At 60.6% G+C, this 18109-nt stretch overlaps 5 protein-coding genes across 5 annotated transcripts; all 5 read left to right on the top strand.

Moving 5' to 3' along the window:
- Positions 1-920: 920 nt before the first annotated feature.
- On the top strand, positions 921-6773 carry LSCM1_06260 (uncharacterized protein; the record flags this gene model as incomplete). The annotated part of the gene is made up of 1 exon (XM_067323691.1): positions 921-6773. The coding sequence occupies one exon, from the start codon at positions 921-923 to the stop codon at positions 6771-6773; it is 5853 nt and encodes a 1950-aa protein (XP_067179320.1).
- Positions 6774-7978: 1205 nt separating this feature from the next.
- Positions 7979-8947, top strand: LSCM1_06261 (uncharacterized protein; the record flags this gene model as incomplete). The annotated part of the gene is made up of 1 exon (XM_067323692.1): positions 7979-8947. One exon carries the CDS (start codon positions 7979-7981, stop codon positions 8945-8947), a length of 969 nt encoding a protein of 322 aa, XP_067179321.1.
- Positions 8948-10723: 1776 nt separating this feature from the next.
- Positions 10724-11638, top strand: LSCM1_06262 (uncharacterized protein; the record flags this gene model as incomplete). The annotated part of the gene is made up of 1 exon (XM_067323693.1): positions 10724-11638. One exon carries the CDS (start codon positions 10724-10726, stop codon positions 11636-11638), a length of 915 nt encoding a protein of 304 aa, XP_067179322.1.
- Positions 11639-13589: 1951 nt separating this feature from the next.
- Positions 13590-14747, top strand: LSCM1_06263 (uncharacterized protein; the record flags this gene model as incomplete). The annotated part of the gene is made up of 1 exon (XM_067323694.1): positions 13590-14747. One exon carries the CDS (start codon positions 13590-13592, stop codon positions 14745-14747), a length of 1158 nt encoding a protein of 385 aa, XP_067179323.1.
- Positions 14748-16655: 1908 nt separating this feature from the next.
- LSCM1_06264 (uncharacterized protein) lies at positions 16656-18062 on the top strand (the record flags this gene model as incomplete). The annotated part of the gene is made up of 1 exon (XM_067323695.1): positions 16656-18062. One exon carries the CDS (start codon positions 16656-16658, stop codon positions 18060-18062), a length of 1407 nt encoding a protein of 468 aa, XP_067179324.1.
- Between the last annotated feature and the right edge of the window lie 47 nt (positions 18063-18109).

Here is an 18109-nt window from a genome sequence, read left to right on the forward strand (position 1 = left end):
CGGTCGTCTCTTACACTCTCCCTTACTGTGCCGCTCACGCTTCCTGTGTGTACTCCTCTCTTCTGCCCTCTCCCTCGTGCTCCCACGCTTGCCTCCGAGACATCTCGATGGCACCGTCTCGCATCACACAGCCCCCCCCCCACACACACACACACGGACCCCAGAACCGAGGTAGCAGCGTACATACACGCTAGCAGAGCTCGAGGGGCAAAGACGTCGCCAAAATAGGGGGTCGCCATCCAAAATATTAGGTGAGGGTCTGCACCAGGCCAGCAGGGCCCCCTCCGTCGTGCGGCTCAAATCCTGAGGCTGTGCATCTGTGTGTCACACCCTCTGTGGCTTTTTCTCCATTCCCGCCGAGGCTCCCAACTACCCAACAGAGGGGTGCTTAAAAGCGTCTCCCATCAGCGCTTGCCCCTGCCCCTGTTCCTTCCCTACCCCCACAGCTGCTGTTGCTCATCGCCTTGGTTCCTCTTTGCTTGTCCGCCCTTCTCTGTGACGCGTGCGAACAGCGTCACCCCATTCCCTCTCTCTGTCTCTCTCTCTGTGACAAGCCGATTTGTCTTTTTTTATTTTCTCACGTTTGAGTTTGCCTCTCTCTCTCATTATCATTTTTGTCTCCCCGCGCATTTTCCGCTACACACACACACACACAGCGCATACGCGCACGCGTACGCTCTCTCGCCCGCCGATAAACCCCTCTGCGGTACCTCTTAGATCCTCCATCTTGTTGTCATCCACCGCTTTTGTGGCACATGTGCCTTTCAGGGAAGGACAGCTGCGCTCCCCTCTCCTCTTCACCCGCTCCTCACACCTCCCTCTAAAGCGAACGGCACGCACACGTGCGCGCCGTCCCACCCCTCTTTTCCTCTTTGTGTTTCGGCGAAGCCAAAGCCTTCTCGGTCGCCATAGAGCGCAGCATGGACGGCGACAGCGTCTCGCCAACAAGCACGACGGCACCCGTGTCGCCGTTCGGACAAACGTTTTCGGCCCGCAATGAAACCAGTGCCACAAAGGTTTTTGTGCGCGTGCGTCCCTTCAACGCGGCCGAGCGTGGCAAAGCTGGAGGGGAGCCAATGGCGATCGTCACCGTCAGCGACGAGAACCCCTCCCACATTACCACGCTGGACCCGAGTAAAGGTTATCAGCCCAAGACGACGTATGTTTTCGACCGCTGCTTCAACAGCGCCGCCGCTGGCGTATCTGATGAGGCGCAGCGGCTCTTGCTGGGGGATGCCAAAGACAACGGCAGCCAGCCGACCGCCCTGACAGCACTGGAGGAGGGCGTTGTGGAAGTCGCAAGGAACCCCATCTTGCTAGACTGCCTCAGGCGCGATCAGGCCGCTGTCTACGGCCAGGTGGGCCGGCCGGTGCTGCTCAACGCACTTGCTGGATACAACGGATGCGTTTTCGCCTACGGCCAAACTGGCAGCGGCAAGACCTACACGATGATGGGGCCACCGGGGACGTTTGGCTCGACTGTCATGGGTGCGCATGCACAACTGAAGTCTGTGACCGCGACCGCGACCCCGACCCCTGTGAAGAAATTTCGCCGTGCTGCCACCGCGTACAACGGCCCGCTGCGCTGGACGCCGGATGTGAGCGCGGAGGAGGCTGCGGAGCTGCACACCGAGTCGTTTGCCTCCATGATACCTAGCACAGGCGGCCAACGAGATACAATGTCTCTAGCGGGGGACAGGTCATCACCGAGAGATTGCAGCCTGTCGGCGCTCTCGGATGCGGCTGCGACGCGATCGCGGCGGAGCCGCCACCAAGACAGCAAAAGCCTCTACACGGGGGAGGAGGTCGGCCTTCAGGGAATTGTACCACGCCTCGTGCGGGAGCTTTTCGCGGAGCTGCATCAGAAGCGCGAGCAGGACAGCAGCCACTCTTTTCGCGTCGAGGTGGAGTACTACGAAATCTACCGAGAGAAAGTCATGGACCTCCTGAGCAGCGGGGGCGGCAACGTGGAGCTGCGCGTGCGGCACAGCAAGTCTGCTGGCCCGTACGTGGAAAATTTGACGCGGAAGCACGTAGTCGACGAGGGAGAAGTTCTTCGACTCCTGCGGCATGGCAACCTGCGCCGGCACACAGCGTCAACGGTGATGAATGATCGAAGTAGCCGCAGCCACGCCATCTTTGTGCTGCATCTCGTGCAGATGCGCATCTCCGACACGGACAGCACCTCGGCGAAGGTGTCGAGCAAGGTGAATCTCGTCGACCTTGCCGGGTCGGAGCGGACGGGGGCGCACCATGTCGAGGGAGACCAATTCAAGGAGGGTGTCGTGATCAACTCATCCCTGACAGTCCTGGGTCGCGTCATTGATGCCCTCGCTGATAAGTCGTCGGGCAAGCGCCACGTCTTCTGCCCGTATCGCGACTCGGTTCTTACGTGGCTGCTGATGGACTCGCTTGGCGGTAACAGCAAGACGACGATGGTGGCAACCGTTTCACCGCACCCGTCGAACTTCGATGAGGCCTGCCAGACCCTGCGGTACGCGAGTCGGGCGAAGCAAATTGTCACCAAAGTGGTGGTGAACGAGGACCCGCAGGTGCGGCAGATCAAGCTGCTCACCGCCGAGGTGCAGCGGTTGAAGGCGCTGCTGAGTGCAGAGGGCAAGGCCGTGGGCAACGGCGACGACGACGTCGACGCGTTGCAGGAGCGCATCTGGGCATTGGAGGAGGAGCTGAATGAGACGCGCAGCGAGCTGGAGCAGAAGTCAAGCGAGCTGGCCGCCATCTACGCCTCCCGATGCACCTCATCGACACTGAAACCCGCGAACGCCGGTGCCGCGGGCACGGCGAAAGAGCTGGCGAAGGCCAAGGCCGAAGTGCGCCGCTTGGAGGCGGAGAATTTGCTGCACCTGCAGACCGAACAGGAGCTGCAGAGCACGATGGAGCGCCTCAAGACACTTGAGAAAAAGTACGGGCAGCTGCTCAGCGACGGCAAGGAAGCGCAAGAGGCTGCCCGGAAGCGAGAGAAAGAGATGCAGGACAAGGACAAGCGCATCAGCGAGTTGCAACACCAGCTCGAGCAGGAGGTGGTGCGGATGCGGGCGGACTCGCCGCGCATGCACAGCCCCTGCATCATGTCACCACGACCGCCCTCAGGGCAGTGCGCAAAGGGCGCAGGCAAGAAAAAGAAGAAAGCGAAGGCCGGCGCCGCATCGGACGTGTCAACGCCAACTGCGGCCGCAGCGCCAGCGTATCCGCAGCAGAGCGACTCCGAGACGCTTATGGAGAAAGCGCAGCTGAAGGCGCAGTTCGAGGAGGAAAGGAAGCGACTCGCGCTCCAGCTGCAGGAGCGCAACGACGCCTTTCGCAAGAGTCAACTGGAGGTGAAACGGCTCAAGAGCGAGTTGAAAGGCGAGCAGGACGCGCTGCAGCTGCTAGAGAAGCACTTGCACGACCAGCATGCGGAAGCAACGAGAAGGCTGCAGGAAGAGGTGCAGGAGCTGAAGCGTGCCCTCAAAGGCGAGCGCCGGCAGAGCAAGGATCTGCGCCAGTTGCTCACAGGCCCCATCGAGGAGCGCCCAGTTTTCTCGTATGCGTATGTTTCGCAGACCGTCGTTGACGAGGAACAGAAGTGGCGCGGTCACCTACTGCAGCAGGAGGCAACAACGAGGCAGCATGTGCAGCAGGTCTGGCAGCTGTCGCGAGACGAAATGGTGAAGGCGGCCGCAGTGGAGCGGCAGCAGATGGCGAGCCTTGCCAAATGGCAGTGCACTGCAGAGGAACAGCGCACTCGCCTCGAGGAAGCGCAAGCGGCTCACGCAGCAATGGAAGAGGAACACGCCGCGTTATTGGAGGCTCTCAAGAGGAGCCAAGGTACCCTTGAGGCTATGCGTCAAGAGCTGGAGGAAATGCGCGCCGCGCGTGAGGAGGCGTCCCACCTGCGGCAGCAGCTTCTCGATCTCCAAGGGTGGCTATCCCAAGAGCAGGTGCGCAGTGCGGCTGTCTCACAGCGCCTGGAAGCGGAACTGCAGGATCAGATGCAGGCCGCAGCCGCTGCTGAGGAAGCCACGGCCTCCTTGAAGGCCGCGCACGATGAAGAGGTTCTGCGGGCGGAGGCTGCGATGAAGGCAGAAAAAGAGGCGCACGCAGTAACTGTTGCATCGCTGCAGGCGCAGCTTCGACAGGCGGAGGATAAGCTGCGCAGGTCCGAAGACGCGCGCAGGGTGCAGGTGCGGCGAGGTCTTGAGCAAGCAAGCGAGCACGAGACCGCTCTGGCAGCGCTGCAGTCGCAGCTCCAGGCGAGCGAAAAGGCTGCCACTGCAGCCGCTGAAGCTCATGCGGGAGAACGGGCAGCGCTGCAGCAGAAGCTCACTCACCAAGAGGAGGCGCACGCCGATCGTCGTGCTGCCCTTGAGCGGGGGCTCGAGGCAGCGCGCACGCAACTCGGCCGCGATCGTGAAGCATCTGCAAAGGCAGCTTCAAAAGTGGAAGAGCAGCTGACAGCGGCGCAGGCGGAGCACACCGCGTTCGTCGAAGTCCTTCAAAGCAACGTTGAGCGTGCCTTGACACAGACAGATGCGAAGCTGCAGAGAGGTATCCCTTCCATTGAGGCAAGGGCGGAGACGGCAGACGCTGAGCGGCTGACCCAGGTGGCAGAGAGGCTAGAGTGCCAGCGCGCGCAGCAAGGCACCGCCACGGCGCCGCTGGCCGGGGTGGCCGCAACGCGTCAGAGCGAGAGGGCGAAGGCCCGAAATGCGTCGGCAGACCACGAAAGGGCTTTCGCCTCTGTCCTCGATAGAGCCACCGCGTTGCGGGCGGCGCTGGCGCAGTCACGGGAGGCGCAAGAGGCGCACATGCAGCGCCTTGCTGATGAGCTCGCTGCACAAGATGGCGTGATTCAGGCGGTAAAGCAGGATTTGCAGCGACAGCGGGCGGAGGCGGCAGACGCCGCTGCGGCGCACGAGACGCAACTGCGCGAAATTGAGGCCAAGTGTCGGCAGCAGGTCGCATCGAAGGAGACCGCGATAGAGTCTATTCGTCTCGAGGCGGCCGCACAGCGGCGCGCTGAGGTCAACGCCGCGACGGAGGCGCACACGGCTGTGGTCAGTGCCCTTAACGCCACTCTCAGCGAAGTGCGCAGTCGGCTGAGCGAGGCGGAAGCGTCACTGGCCGCGGAAGCGAAGCAGCGTGAGGAGCAGGCTAGCGACCATGCCAAGGCCTTGTCTACTCTGCGAGCTGAGCTACGATGTGCTCACGAAACGAGTGCCGAAGCGGCGGCTGCGCACGAGGCCGCTGTCCAACAACTCGAAGGCGTCATTGCGGAGGAGCGGCGGGCCAAGGCCGAGGAGGTCGCTGCCATCGCACAGCAGCTACGGGAGACCCAAAGGCACCTTATTACCTCAGAGGAGGCAAGGAGGCGAGAGGCCGCCGAGAACGCCGTGCTGGCGGCGACGCAGGCCAAGTCTCTGGACGCGCTCCGTCACTCCATGGAGGCTGAATACGAACAGAAGCTGGCTGCCCTCACCGAGGCCAAGGCAGCTGAGATGGAGGTAGTGCAGATGCAACTCGACGCGCAGAGGGCCGTCGTGCAACAGCTGCAGGCGGACCTCCGCGGCGCGCATGGTCAGGTTCGGCAGATGACGAAGACGCAGAACGACATGAGCAAGCAGATGGCGGCGGAGAAGGAGACGAGCGCCGAGCTTCGTAGCCGCTTGGAAGACACTGCGGCGCAGCTGGCGGCAAGCACAGCCACCATGGCGGAGTTAGAGACGACGTTACAGGAGACCAAAGCCTCGCTTGCCCAGCTCGTGGCGGAGAAGACAGCTGTGCTGGCGGAGCTCGCCCAAGCCATCGAGTCAGAGGAGGTGACCCGCGCTCGACTTGCAGACGTGGAGAAGATATCGCAGCAGCGCGGCGCAGAGCTGGAGGCACAGGGAGCTGCTCTTGCTGAGATGGGCGCGACAGTGGAGCAGCTGCGCGCAGAAGTATCTGCCTTGCAGTTGCAGTGCGCTGAGAAGGAGAGGGCGCATGCCGCCCTCATTGAACAGCACCGGGAGGCTCTTGTTGCACAGCAAGTGGACACCGTCACGGAGCTGGAGGCGCAGTTCCGCTCCATGGAGCACGAGCGCGAGATGATCGTGCTTCAGGCCCGGCAGAGAGAGGATGCGCTGCGGAGCGTCATCGAAAAGCAGGAAAAGAGCCTTCAGCAACTGCGCGAAGACCTTGATTTTCGCACGAGCCTGGACCTGTGCGAGGCAGAGGTGGTGGAGCGCGACAGCGCCATCGCTGCGGCCGCCCATGCAACTGGGCTTGGTGTCGCTGTCAGTGGGGCCGGCGTCTCGTCGTCGGCCAACACCTCCTTTTCAGGCCCCGGGGGGTCCAGTTCTGCGGTCGGCGGCGGCTTCAGCACCATCTTGACCTCTTTCTTCTCGCGTCGCAACAGCGCAGCGGCGTCGCCCCCCTCCAATGCACTCAGTGGAGGTGGCTCGGGGGCTGACGGTGCTCATGGCCTTCCACAAACCCAGCCACATCCCTTCCCCTCGAACGACGAAAGTAGCGCAACGGCGCCGCTTCGCGGCAACTCCAGCGGCAACCTGCACACCTTCAGCCCATTCCGCCCTTCCTCAATGTCCTCGTCGGGGCTCTTCATTAAAAAGAATAGCACGATGGCGGCGATGGGTTCCAATACGGGGGTGCCGTCTGCACTGCGCCGCCCCGTGCCCGACGGGGTCGAGGGTTGTGATGCAAATGAGCACGAGGCGGTGGCACACACGCGGCTAGGCAACCGAGCGCCGAACATTGCGCTGGGGCGAAAGTGAGGGAGAACGGCACAGCCCCCTTTTTTTTCGTGGGAAATTCTGTGGCTCAGCGTAGTATCCGCGTCCTTTCGTGCCCCTCCGCACACCACCACCAGCCCCCCCCGTGCAGTGTGTTGCCGTGTCGCGGTGTGGCAGAGGTCTGCTCGATGCTCGTTGCATGGACTCGTGGTCGGCCGTCGCCGCCACGGCCTCCTTTTTCAGCACGGCGTAGCGCTAGGCAACGTTATATACATGCACAAACTAACAGAGGCGAGATTGGTAGAGCTTTTGGGGTGGAGGAGGGGGTGAGTGACGGCGAAGAAGAAACGGTGGCAAGACGCTGAAGACACCAGAGCGCACGTACGCTCGCATGCCGCGATCCGCGTCTGTGGGGCTTCTCCGGGCCCAACGCTCCTGCTTTCCCGTACGAGCGAGCGTCTTTATTATTATTTCCTTTGTTCGATTACGCAGCCGCCCTCATGCGCGAGGGATGGCGGCGGCGGCGGCAAGCCTCAGCGTGCGTGGCGACCTCTCCGCGTATCGGGTACACCCCACCCCGCCGACAGACGCACACACACGCGCACCTCCCCGCCACCATTACCACCTCCGGCACTCATCCACGACCATTGCTGGCCTCTTTTCCAACGAGAAGCCGAGATGGTAACAAAAAAAAGAACGCACAACTTTCTTCCATGAACCTCTGTCTCTCTCTCCACCACCGCAGTGACCCAAGTACCCTGCAGCATCCACTTTTCTCTGTCCAGACGTCGGTAGACGCCCGCCTTAACCTCGCGCATAAGTGGCATTCTCAGCCTGACGCGCCTGGCAACGGGTCGCTCTCTGTCGTGCGCACCCTCCCTCCCTCCCCCGTCAGGCTGCAGCGGTGACTCCGATCTATCCCTTCCCTGCTTCTGCCCCTTCCCCTTGGCGTCCCCTTTACCTCCTTCCTCACCCCGCCCCTTTATGAATGATGCGCGCACACGACGTTCTCTTTTCACGAAAACGGATAGCTTCAGAGCGCACGCTTTGCCCTTTGTGTGTGTGTGCGTGTGTGACGGCCGCTCCCCCAGCCTCCCTCTCTTCCCTTCCCTCGTCACCACAACTTCCTTCACCGCGACATATTCTCTTGGGGCCAAGACGCACGCGTAGCCATCCCCAACAGTCCCCGCCTCTCTCCTCTCCCTCTTGCCCCCTTCACACACACACACACAACATACACACCACAAATGGTGAACGTGTGCGTTGTCGGTGCCGCCGGCGGCATTGGGCAGTCGCTGTCGCTACTGCTGATGCGCCAGCTTCCCTACGGGAGTACGCTATCGCTATTCGACGTTGTGGGCGCTCCCGGCGTCGCGGCGGACCTGTCGCACGTGGACAACGCCGGCGTCCAGGTGAAGTATGCGGCAGGCAAGGTCGGCGTGCAGCGCGACCCGGCGCTGGCGGAGCTTTCAAAGGGTGTGGACGTGTTCGTCGTGGTGGCTGGTGTACCACGCAAGCCCGGCATGACGCGCGATGACCTGTTCAAGGTCAACGCCAGCATCATCCTCGACATTGTGTTGACGTGCGCGTCGTCGAGCCCGAAGGCTGTGTTCTGCATTGTGACAAACCCAGTGAATAGCACAGTGGCGATCGCGGCGGAGGCGCTGAAGAGCCTTGGCGTGTACGACAAGAACCGGCTTATGGGCGTGTCTCTGCTGGATGGGCTGCGCGCAACACGCTTCATCAACGATGTACGCAAGCCGGTAATCGTGCATCAGGTGCCAGTTATTGGCGGGCACAGCGACTCCACGATTGTGCCGCTGTTCCACCAACTGTCGGGGCCACTGCCGGACCAAGGGACGCTGGACAAGATGGTGAAGCGTGTGCAGGTGGCGGGGACGGAGGTGGTGAAGGCCAAGGCTGGGCGGGGGTCTGCGACCCTGTCCATGGCGGAAGCTGGTGCGCGGTTCGCGCTGAAGGTGGTGGAGGGCCTGACCGGCACCGGTAACCCGCTTGTTTACACTTACGTGGACACCGACGGGCAACACGAAACACCGTTCCTGGCGATTCCTGTTATACTTGGCGTGAACGGAATCGAGAAGCGCCTGCCGATTGGCTCTCTGCACCCCTCCGAGGAGAAGCTGCTGAAGGAGGCGATGCCGGTGATACAGAAGAACATCGCAAAAGGCTGCGAGTTCGCTCGATCAAAGCTTTAAACTGCGACGTCGCCTCTGTCGACGGAAACGGGGAGCACGTCGATACCCTTCGTCGCGCTAGCGGATGCTGTGAAAAAAAAAAGAAGGTCTTTCGCAATCCTCCCTCCCAGCCAGCCTTCATCGTGTCTGCGCCACCGAGTCGAATGCTTCACAGGAACGTTCGGCATCACGTGACGGAAGACTCGGCCAGTTGGGAGGGGGAGGGGGAGGGGCGGGTGAGCCGTATCAGATCTCCGCAGCCCCGGCCTCCCCCCTCCCCACACACACACACACACAAGCACACACGCAGACCCCTTCGTCTTTCTTCTCCCTACCGTATCCCTTTTTGTTTTCTTTTCCCCATCTGTTCCGCACATGTTCTCTTTTTTGGCTGGTGTATCTGGTCGACAAGACGGAAGCGCAGCAGAGAGGTGTTTGCCGTCCATCAAAAATTTTTTTCCTCGAAAACGCAACCTTGTAAGGGAAAAATGGAAGAGAATTAGCCGCCCATGTACGCGCGCACGCACCGGCACTCACATATCCAAGTGAGGGAGGGGGAAGGGAGGGAGGCAGTGCCGCGCGTGTGCCACGCCCTCCTTCATGGCGCATTCGCCTTCTCTTTTTCCCTTCGTTTCGCTTCGCCTCATGTGCGCAGCGATTACCGCCACGTGTTGTCTTCTCCGTTCCCTGTTTGTTCGCAGGTCCCCCCCTGCTGTCCTGCCCCCTCCCCCCTCCTCATCCGCCTTTGTGCATTGGCCTCCCCTCCCCTCCCCTTCCTCCCACAGGTCACACACCAGGGATAAAGGCGCGTTGTGAGTGTGTGTGTGTGTTAAGGGGGGAGCTTCGGTGCTCTTCAAAAAGGGTCATGCCCCACCGGAAGCCGTTAAGGAGTGGTGCGTACTTCCGCAAGCAGCAACGCAGCCCGCGGCACATGCGCACGCGCTGGCACGCGGGCGCAGGCGGGCAGCGGTGCTGTGGCGTCTCTTGAGAAAGAGCCTCAGCAACTCCGGGAGTACCACCTAGCATTCATCCTCATCACTTGACGCGTAGACGTGTATTCCTCAGCATGGGCTGTCCCATATGCTCAAAGAGGAAGCACCGAGGAGATAACGAGCAAAGACGTAAAGCTGCGAACATGGATGCCTGCCATTACGGACTTGCAGCGGTGCTGCCCTGCGGGAGGTGGGCACAAATGCACCAGTCAGGTTGTGAGTAACGACTTCGTCAGGTGGTGCACACCTGTGTGGGGGGTGCCTAGTCGTGGTTGTGGCTTTGCGCACGTGCGAATGCACGCTGACGAGGTGGCCACGAGAGTCTCTCTCGCTCTCTCTAAATATACTATTCCCCATGTAAGCTGTGCACAACGCCCTCCTCTATTGAGTCACGTGCCATGATCCCTAGCGGAGCAATCAAAGTGGAGGCGAGAGGATACGCAAAAAATGGATGCGGGTGTCTGTCAGGCCGTCGTGTGGCTAGATGGCCGCTGAAGAAAAAAAAGAGGGGGGCGCTTGACCCCAGCAGGTGTGCTGCATCTTTCTTGTCTTTTCCATTGATATTCGCATGGTATCCGCAAATATCATCGCCGCCTCTTCTCCGGTGCCCTTTCCTATCGTCCCTCGCCTCCCACGGCAAAACACTTTCCTGTTTGTAAACACACATACACACACACACATGCGCATTCACTGGCACACGGGCGCGCTCACCACCTCTGCAGATGAACACTGCGGCAGGTACCGTAGAAGCGCATCAAGGAGGCGGGCTGGTGAGTGACGTCAAGTCGTTGCCGCAGTGGTAGTCATGGAAGACACCATCAACTTCATTCAAAGCCGTCCGCTGATTGGTTATCAGATGGACGGCTCCCACCTGAACAATGTCCTGGTCAGTCTAGCTCGCCAACAGCAGCAACTGATGGACGCGCAGCATCGCCTCAACGACCGCCTTGGCGGCATCGTCGATGACGTGCGAGAGATTCGTGACCATCAGAAGCAGCTGGAGTCCGTCATTGGCGAGCTCGGGGGCCCTGAGCAGCTGCAACACGTCCGCTCTCGCCTTGCCGATGTGGAGAGGGCAGTGGACGGGCTAGCGAGAGACGTACAGGATACAAAAGGCATCGCAGATGCCGCAGGGCAAGATGCCGATCAAGCTGGTCGGCTCGCAGACGACGCAAGCCGCGCAGCCTCTAGCCTGCGCGAAGCGGTGAGCACGTTAGGCGGCGACATGGACCAGGTCTCTCACCAGTTAGAGGCGCATCGCAAAAGCATTGGCAAGGCGCTTGTCGATCTTGAAAAGAACCGCCACGACTTGGAGCAGCAGATGCACGACGCTCTGCGAGAGGCTCAGCAGCGCGCAGAGCGCATCGAGCGCGACAGCGGAGTGGGGCGGCTGCGCCAAATGCTGGACGAACTCAGCGATCGCACAGATGAGAATTTCCGCAGCGTCGAGGAGAGTGCGCGGGCGGTAGACGCCGAGCTGTCGCGGCAGAACGCGAATTTGACCACCCTGAGCTCCGATATCGCTGCGCTCGATGAGCGGGCCCGCACCGCGCTGGCGGCGCTATCGAGTGACACCGATACCAAGTATCACATGCTCCTAGAAGCCTTCCGCCACTATGAGGCTGGGTGGACAGACTTGGAAGAGCACATGGTACGTGCAGGGCAGTTGTTGGCGAGCCGAAAGCAGCGCTCTCCCGGCTCTTCGAGTATCCGGCGCTGAGGCATGTGAAGTGAGCGGCTTAACGAATAGCAACCAAAAAATGGGGGAGGGGGGTGCCGCGGTGCATGTGCGCGGAAGAGAGCGCACATGCGAGACCAAGTCGCTGATGAGCGTATTCGCTGTAAGAGCCCACTGACCCGCTACAGTCCTCGCAGACGGAGCTGAGAAACCTTTAGATTTGTCTGTCGGTGCAGAACAAGTTGCCTGCGTACCTGTTCTCCTCCTTCTCGATTCGGCACGGGTGCACCTTCGTGTTCCGGAGCGGGAGGAAGGGGGGCTTGGTGGTGTGTGTGCGCCTTCTAACGTCCGCCTCCCTCTCCGCAGCCTATCTTGACTGCACTTCTGAAACGCGTACTTTTATGGGCTTGTGCTTCTTTCTCGTTTGCCTTTGGTGGGGGTCTGTGGACGTCGGCACGCGCGTGTATGAACGCCCCGAATGTATTCGTATTACCCCTTTTTCCTCTCTCTGTATCCGCTGCAGCTCTCCTCCCTTCCTCTACCTCCCTAGACCAACCTCGTCTGTTGGACTCTACGCACGCGTCGCTCAATGTGGGGCATCTGTGTGTATCTGCATGAATGTAGAGCGGTGTCTGTGCTTGTGTGTTACTGCCAGTCAATGCCACGGCTGTCACACCATTCGCATGGGCGCCACCTCGCGGAGGTGTGTGAACGGTGGCAGAACAGACGGCTCGAGGCCTCCGACACTCAGAAAGCGAAGCAAACGTGAAGAGATGCCCATCGTCCAGCAACATCACCACCCGCCCCCGCCCCTCCAGGGAAAATAGTGGCAGCAGTGGCGACGCTGCGCTGGAATGAGCTGCCTGACGTCGCCTCGCGTTGCCTCAGTAGCGTCGTTTTTCTCTCTTCACTGCGCAAGACCGGTGCATCACTAGTGGCCCCTCTGCGAAAGGGCTCTTCGGTGAACTACCTGTGGTGCTGCGGCTTGTGCGTGCGACACCACATCTCAAATGGAAAGAGGCGAAGAAAATCCCATCACACGCGGCGGCCGGTTAAAACGGCAGTTGCGGAGCTTCCGTGCGCTTGAGCCCCGCCGCTCGTGGCCTGCTCGCGCAAGAAGAAAAGAGATCGAGAGGACCCTCTCAGGCGTAAACTGTTTCGCTCCCCCTTCCCTCACCCCCTCACGCCAGCCGCTTCGAGGTCCGTCTGTGGCTGTCGACTCTTCCTTTGCTGTTCTCTGCGTACCCTCTGCCTCTTCTGTGAGGCGCACACATACACGCGCCTCTGTCACGGATTTCTGCGTCTCGCCGTGAGCGCCTCGCATCCTTCCTCTCCCCCTCTTCGTCCGGGTAAACAGCTCCTTCGGGCGTGCAACAATCACGCCGGCCTTTCCTTTCTGCTTTCTTCTTTCGCTCTGCGCTGGTGAGAGAAGCGCGCCACGATCAGAGAAGGAGTGGCGTGTCCACGGGTATTCGACCTCGCCCGGCTCTTTTTCGCTGCGTCGGCGGACTCCTCATCACACACGCGCCCACAGCAGCAGTGCTTTGTTCCCTGCCTCTGAACCTTTTCGATTCCACTGGAATCCGTCCCACGCACGCAACCAGCCCCATTGGTCTCCGCGCAGCTTTACCCCCGCTGCATATCCTCCGGGTGTTTTTTTTGGGGGGTGGCAAGCTTACTCCGTCCCGCTGGTGGTCCGGGATTCCTTCCTTCTCTTTTACCTCACATAGTGTGAGGCGCTTTCTTCGCGCCTGCGTGCAGTGCGGCTAGTATCCATTGCCACTCTTACTCCTCTCTCTCTATTTTTAGTCAAGGAGAAGTGGAAGGAGGAGGTCGGCGCTGTAGCCCTTGATCCGTGGTCGCTAAGAGGAAAGTGGAGGAAGGTGGGGGAAGGGGTTGTTGTCCCACCGAACACGATCGTCCGCCATCCCCTCCACGTAGACGCAGGCACACACTCACGCAAGCCTATCTTTATTTCCCTTCTGCGGAAGGAATGCCTTCTCCGCTCGTGCTGACCCGCGCTGCTCAGGCGCGTGGTCTGAACATCAAAATGTTCGACCGCAAGGTGAAGGGTCTGCAACGCAGCTGCGTCTCGTCCCCCGCGTGTGATATTCATAAGCTGTGCGCAGAACAAATACTGGATCGTCGCGCCTTTGTGAAGCGCGACACGCCCATCGTACTGGAGGTGGGGGCGCACACGGGTTGGTATTTGCGGCACATGATTGCGCGCAAAGAGTTTCACGGGCTCAAGCAGTACATCCAGACGGACATCTCCGAGGACAGGCTCAACCGCAACTACGAGGAGATGAAGGACATCATCCCGCCAGGCGTCGAGTTCGTGCAAATCTGCTGCGATGAGGAGCAGCCTTCGCCGTTCGGCATCCCGGACAAGTCGGTGGACATGGTCGTATCATGCCTCTCCATGCACTGGGTAAATGACCTGGAGACGTCTATGGTAAACATTCGCAAGGTACTCAAGCGCGACGGCTTCTTCCTGAACGCCATGTTCGGCGGCAACACTCTCTACGAGCTGCGCGGGTGCTTCTCCATGGCACAGACCGAGGCACTCGGCGGCGTCACACCGCACGTCTCTCCCATGATTGACGGGGCGGGTCTATCAACGCTCGTGTTGCAGGCAGGCTTTAGCATTCCCACGATCGACCTCGATCGACATTTGCTGCTGTACGAAACTCCGTTCCACTTGATGGAGCACCTGGCGGTGATGGGGGAAAGCGCGTGTCATTACATGCGTCAGCCCATGAAGCGCGACGTCTTGCTCTGCGCCTGCGCTGCGTATGACACCATGTACAAGCAAAACGGCCTCATCCCTGCCACCTTTGAGGTGTTCCACACGATAGCCTGGAGTCCCAGCCCAACACAAGCGAAGCCGCTGCCGCGCGGCAGCGGGCAAATCCCGCTGTCCTCGTGGAACTCGAAGAATCGGCAGCAACTGCAGTCGGTGCTCGACGAGTACGCTCTAAACCCCGACGACGCAGTGCTTCAGGGCAAAGCTGAGGAGATTTTTAAGCGACTGCGCGAGGAAAGTGCGGAGCTCATGGCGAAGAAAGGGTTCGACTCGCGCGGGTTCGAGCGCGACCGCGACGAAGAGGCTCGCCAGCTCGACGCGAAGCCGCTACCACCCTTTCAGTAGCCGTGGCAGACCCGCCAGGGGGAGGGGGTCCTTCGTCACGTGAGCAGGTGTCCTCCTGCCTGCCCCCCCTTTTCTCTCTCTCCCTTGCAGCCCTCCTCTCGGTGGCCCTCTCTCACTCGAAGGTGCCGGCAAGCGAGCTTGTCGGAGGGGCCAAGGCAAAGAAAGCACGTCAGCGAATTCTGCCTAGGAGAGAGATGGCGCATTGGCAAGCACACACGCGCAGCAACGTAAACCGCAGAAGCGGATGCGGGCGAAAAACGAAAAAAGGAAGTAGTGGTGCGCCACGGGTGCCTCCAACGAAGGGGCGGGGTGGGGAGGAAGGGCATGCTGCTAGACATGGCGCAAGTTCTGCTAAGCCCGTGGCGGCTTCTTGTCCGCTGTGCCGCCTGCGAGGATTCACCTCGACTCTCGTGGGTGTCGGGCGCTTGTGCTGCTGAACTCCTTTGCCACGCACATCACGGCGTTTTCTTTTCTTTTTTTTTCGGTCCGCTTTGTTCTGCTCATTATTTTACGGTGGCTGTCGAGCATGCCTCTGCCTCAAGGGTGCTGTGCACGAAGGGTGGTCGGCAGATGGAATCGTGGCCCGGGGGGCAGTCGCTGCCGTTGCCCCTTCCCACGTAGGAGGAAGAGGAAGCAAGAGCGATGGTAGCCGCAGACGACGCTGGTGCACGAACGCGAAAGAGGCGAGGTGCGGCCAACCTCGACGCCCACTGACAAGAACCTCAATGACCAGGCAAGCGCCAAGAAGGTAGACCCGCTCTTCTGTGCACCGGCGCCACGGTCAAAGAAAGAGGTACTCTTGCTTCTGCGGCCCGTCAAGGATGATGGGCGTGCCAGCCGACGCAGACAGGCACTTGCTGTTGCGCAGCTTGGCGACATGGAATGCAGAGTGCCTCTACTGCTGCTGTTTCTCAACGAAATAGCCCGCCCTTTTTCTTGCCAAAGCACCCGTTCACAGATGAGGAAAGCCGGCCCCGCCGGCTAAAGGTGTGCGGCGCTGTTGTTGTTATTTTTTTTTAGAGGGGGGGCTCTGCAAGGGTACCGCCTCTCTCCCCGACTCTGCTACTAGCAGTGCAGGGCAGGCACCACCGTTTTATGGCACTGCACATGGCTGTCGCGAAGCGGAAAGGGCCATTGGAGAACAGCGGCAGGCAGGGGGTCACCTCACGTCGCGCAAGCTGTGGGGGACAGCCTTCGTCACGGCACAGACGTTGACGCCTGGGTTGCTCCTGTCGATGCACATATCTGCTTTCTTTTTTCTGCCCTTTCCCACATCCCGTCCCGCGGCGCCCCTCTGCCCCCATGGAAACAGTTTGGACGCGGCGCGCGGCAAGCGCCTCATCACATCAAAGAAAAGCGACTGCAAGAGCAAAGGAAGAGAAGCGGTTCGTGGTCTTGTGGACGTCTCACGCAAGGTGAGGAGTGCTCTGCTGGCCGCGTCCCGCTTCCTCCCCTCTCCTTTACACGGGCACACACAGAATGTCACATGAAGTTCTTCTTGTGACTCTACAGCACGTCCAAGTGGCCTTTCTGTCTCACGCACGTGTGGAGCTTCTCCCTGCGTGATTCCTCTTTACATATATATATGTGTGTGTGTATGTACCCTCTCGGCCTTCTCTCCCTTTGCCTTTTAGCACACACACACCTCACGCGTTCTTCGCCATCGTCTGTGAGCCGCAGCAGCGGCAGCGAGCAATCGAAAAGAATTCCTTCGTGCGTGCTTTTGCTTGGGAGAGGGAGAGAGATACCGCGCTCTTCTGGAACTCTTCTCCGTTTAGGTCGGGGGGGTCGCCGTCGTCGTTGGCGCATCCGCAGATCCGCTGGCGTGTGTCAAAGCGCACCGGTGCTTCGCACACTGTCACAAACGGCTCTGGCAAAGGTGCTCGCGGCTGCAACGGATCTCGTGCGATGGACTACTGGAAGTGGAAGGCAGACGGAGAACGACTGACGGCGGACGAGGTCTGCGTCCTGGTCCAGCACGGGGTCGCCCTCTACAACGGAGGCGAGAAGACAGAGCGTCAAAATGGCAAGCTGTCGCTGACGACGCACCACCTTCGGTACAAGGACGACGCAGATGCCTCGATGGTGTTGCAGCTGTCGCTGGAGCTGGTTCGGCGCTCGGGACAAGCGCCGAGCCTCTCGAGCGGCTTTGGGCCCTTTTCCAGCGCAAAGATTGTCGTGCCCCTGCCGCAAAACACCTACGTGAAGCTGTCCTTCCGCTGCGGTGGCGCTGGCAGGTTTTATGCCGCCTTCACCGACGTCCTTGAGAAAAGGGCGTGGCTGCAAACAGAAGCGAACGCAGCAGCGGCACGCTCGCCAGCGCCACCGCAGCGGAGCGCGGCGGAAGGCACAGCCTTCACTTCCTCCACAGCGGTGGCAAATGGAGAGGGCTCCAGCAGCGCTGCAAGTCCTGCCTCAACGGCAAGGGCGCCCAGCGCGAGTCCGCCACCACCCGTCCCTCGTGGGGTCGGTATTGCTGGTGTCCAGCAAGCCTCCGCACAGTCCGCTGCCATGAGCGAAACACTCAAGGACATCGACGACGTTATGCACAAAGCCTCCGCGCTCGTGAATAATATTCGGCGCCTGCGTGAGCGCAACGAGGCGGCGGCGGGATCGGACCCTGGGAGCGAGACCGCGGTGGAGCAGCGAAAGATTGAGAGCATCGAGTCCACGCTCGGTCTGGGTACCTTGGTGACGCGCAGTAGCAGCAACAGCAGCGACTCCCGCTTCCAAGAAGATTTGGCGGTGGAGCTGCACACTTGGATGACGCACGAGAGCAACTCGGCGCTCTTCAGTGGCATGCCGGTCGTTCCTCTCATTGAATTATTTGCTCTGTACAACAGGGCGCGCGGTGGGGACTTGGTCTCGCCGCTGGATGTGCTGAATGCATGCACCTATATGACCACAAAGATGTCGGGCAGCTGCTACGACCTTGTCACGTTGCAGTCTGGACGAAAAGCGCTTGTGAGTCGAAACGACTCCCTGCTGCTGGCAAAGCTGGCGACGCTGCTTGGGCCCCGGCTGGTGAACGCGCAAGGCTCGCCCGTGCAGGACGCATGGAGGGCGACGTCGTCGCACGCGCCACAGAGCAGCCGCATCGCAGCTTCTCCGGTGCACGTCCCCACCACCAACGAGTTCCCAAAGGCTTCGTGGGAGTTGAAATCGGTGAGTGACGTTGGGCTGGCAGAGAAGATGCACGTCACAACTGAAGTGGCGGCCGACATCTTGAGCCTTCTCATGCTTAAGGGCTTTCTCTGCTGCGTGGACACCGGCTTTGGATGCTACGTTTACACATGGAACATCTTCGTCTTCTGACGCGCTCTCGGGTGTAAGAGGCGGGGTCTGGGGCGGAATACGCGGAG

The sequence above is a fragment of the Leishmania martiniquensis genome, chromosome 19, assembly GCF_017916325.1.
Source record: "Leishmania martiniquensis isolate LSCM1 chromosome 19, whole genome shotgun sequence".
Classification (NCBI taxonomy): Eukaryota; Euglenozoa; class Kinetoplastea; order Trypanosomatida; family Trypanosomatidae; genus Leishmania; species Leishmania martiniquensis.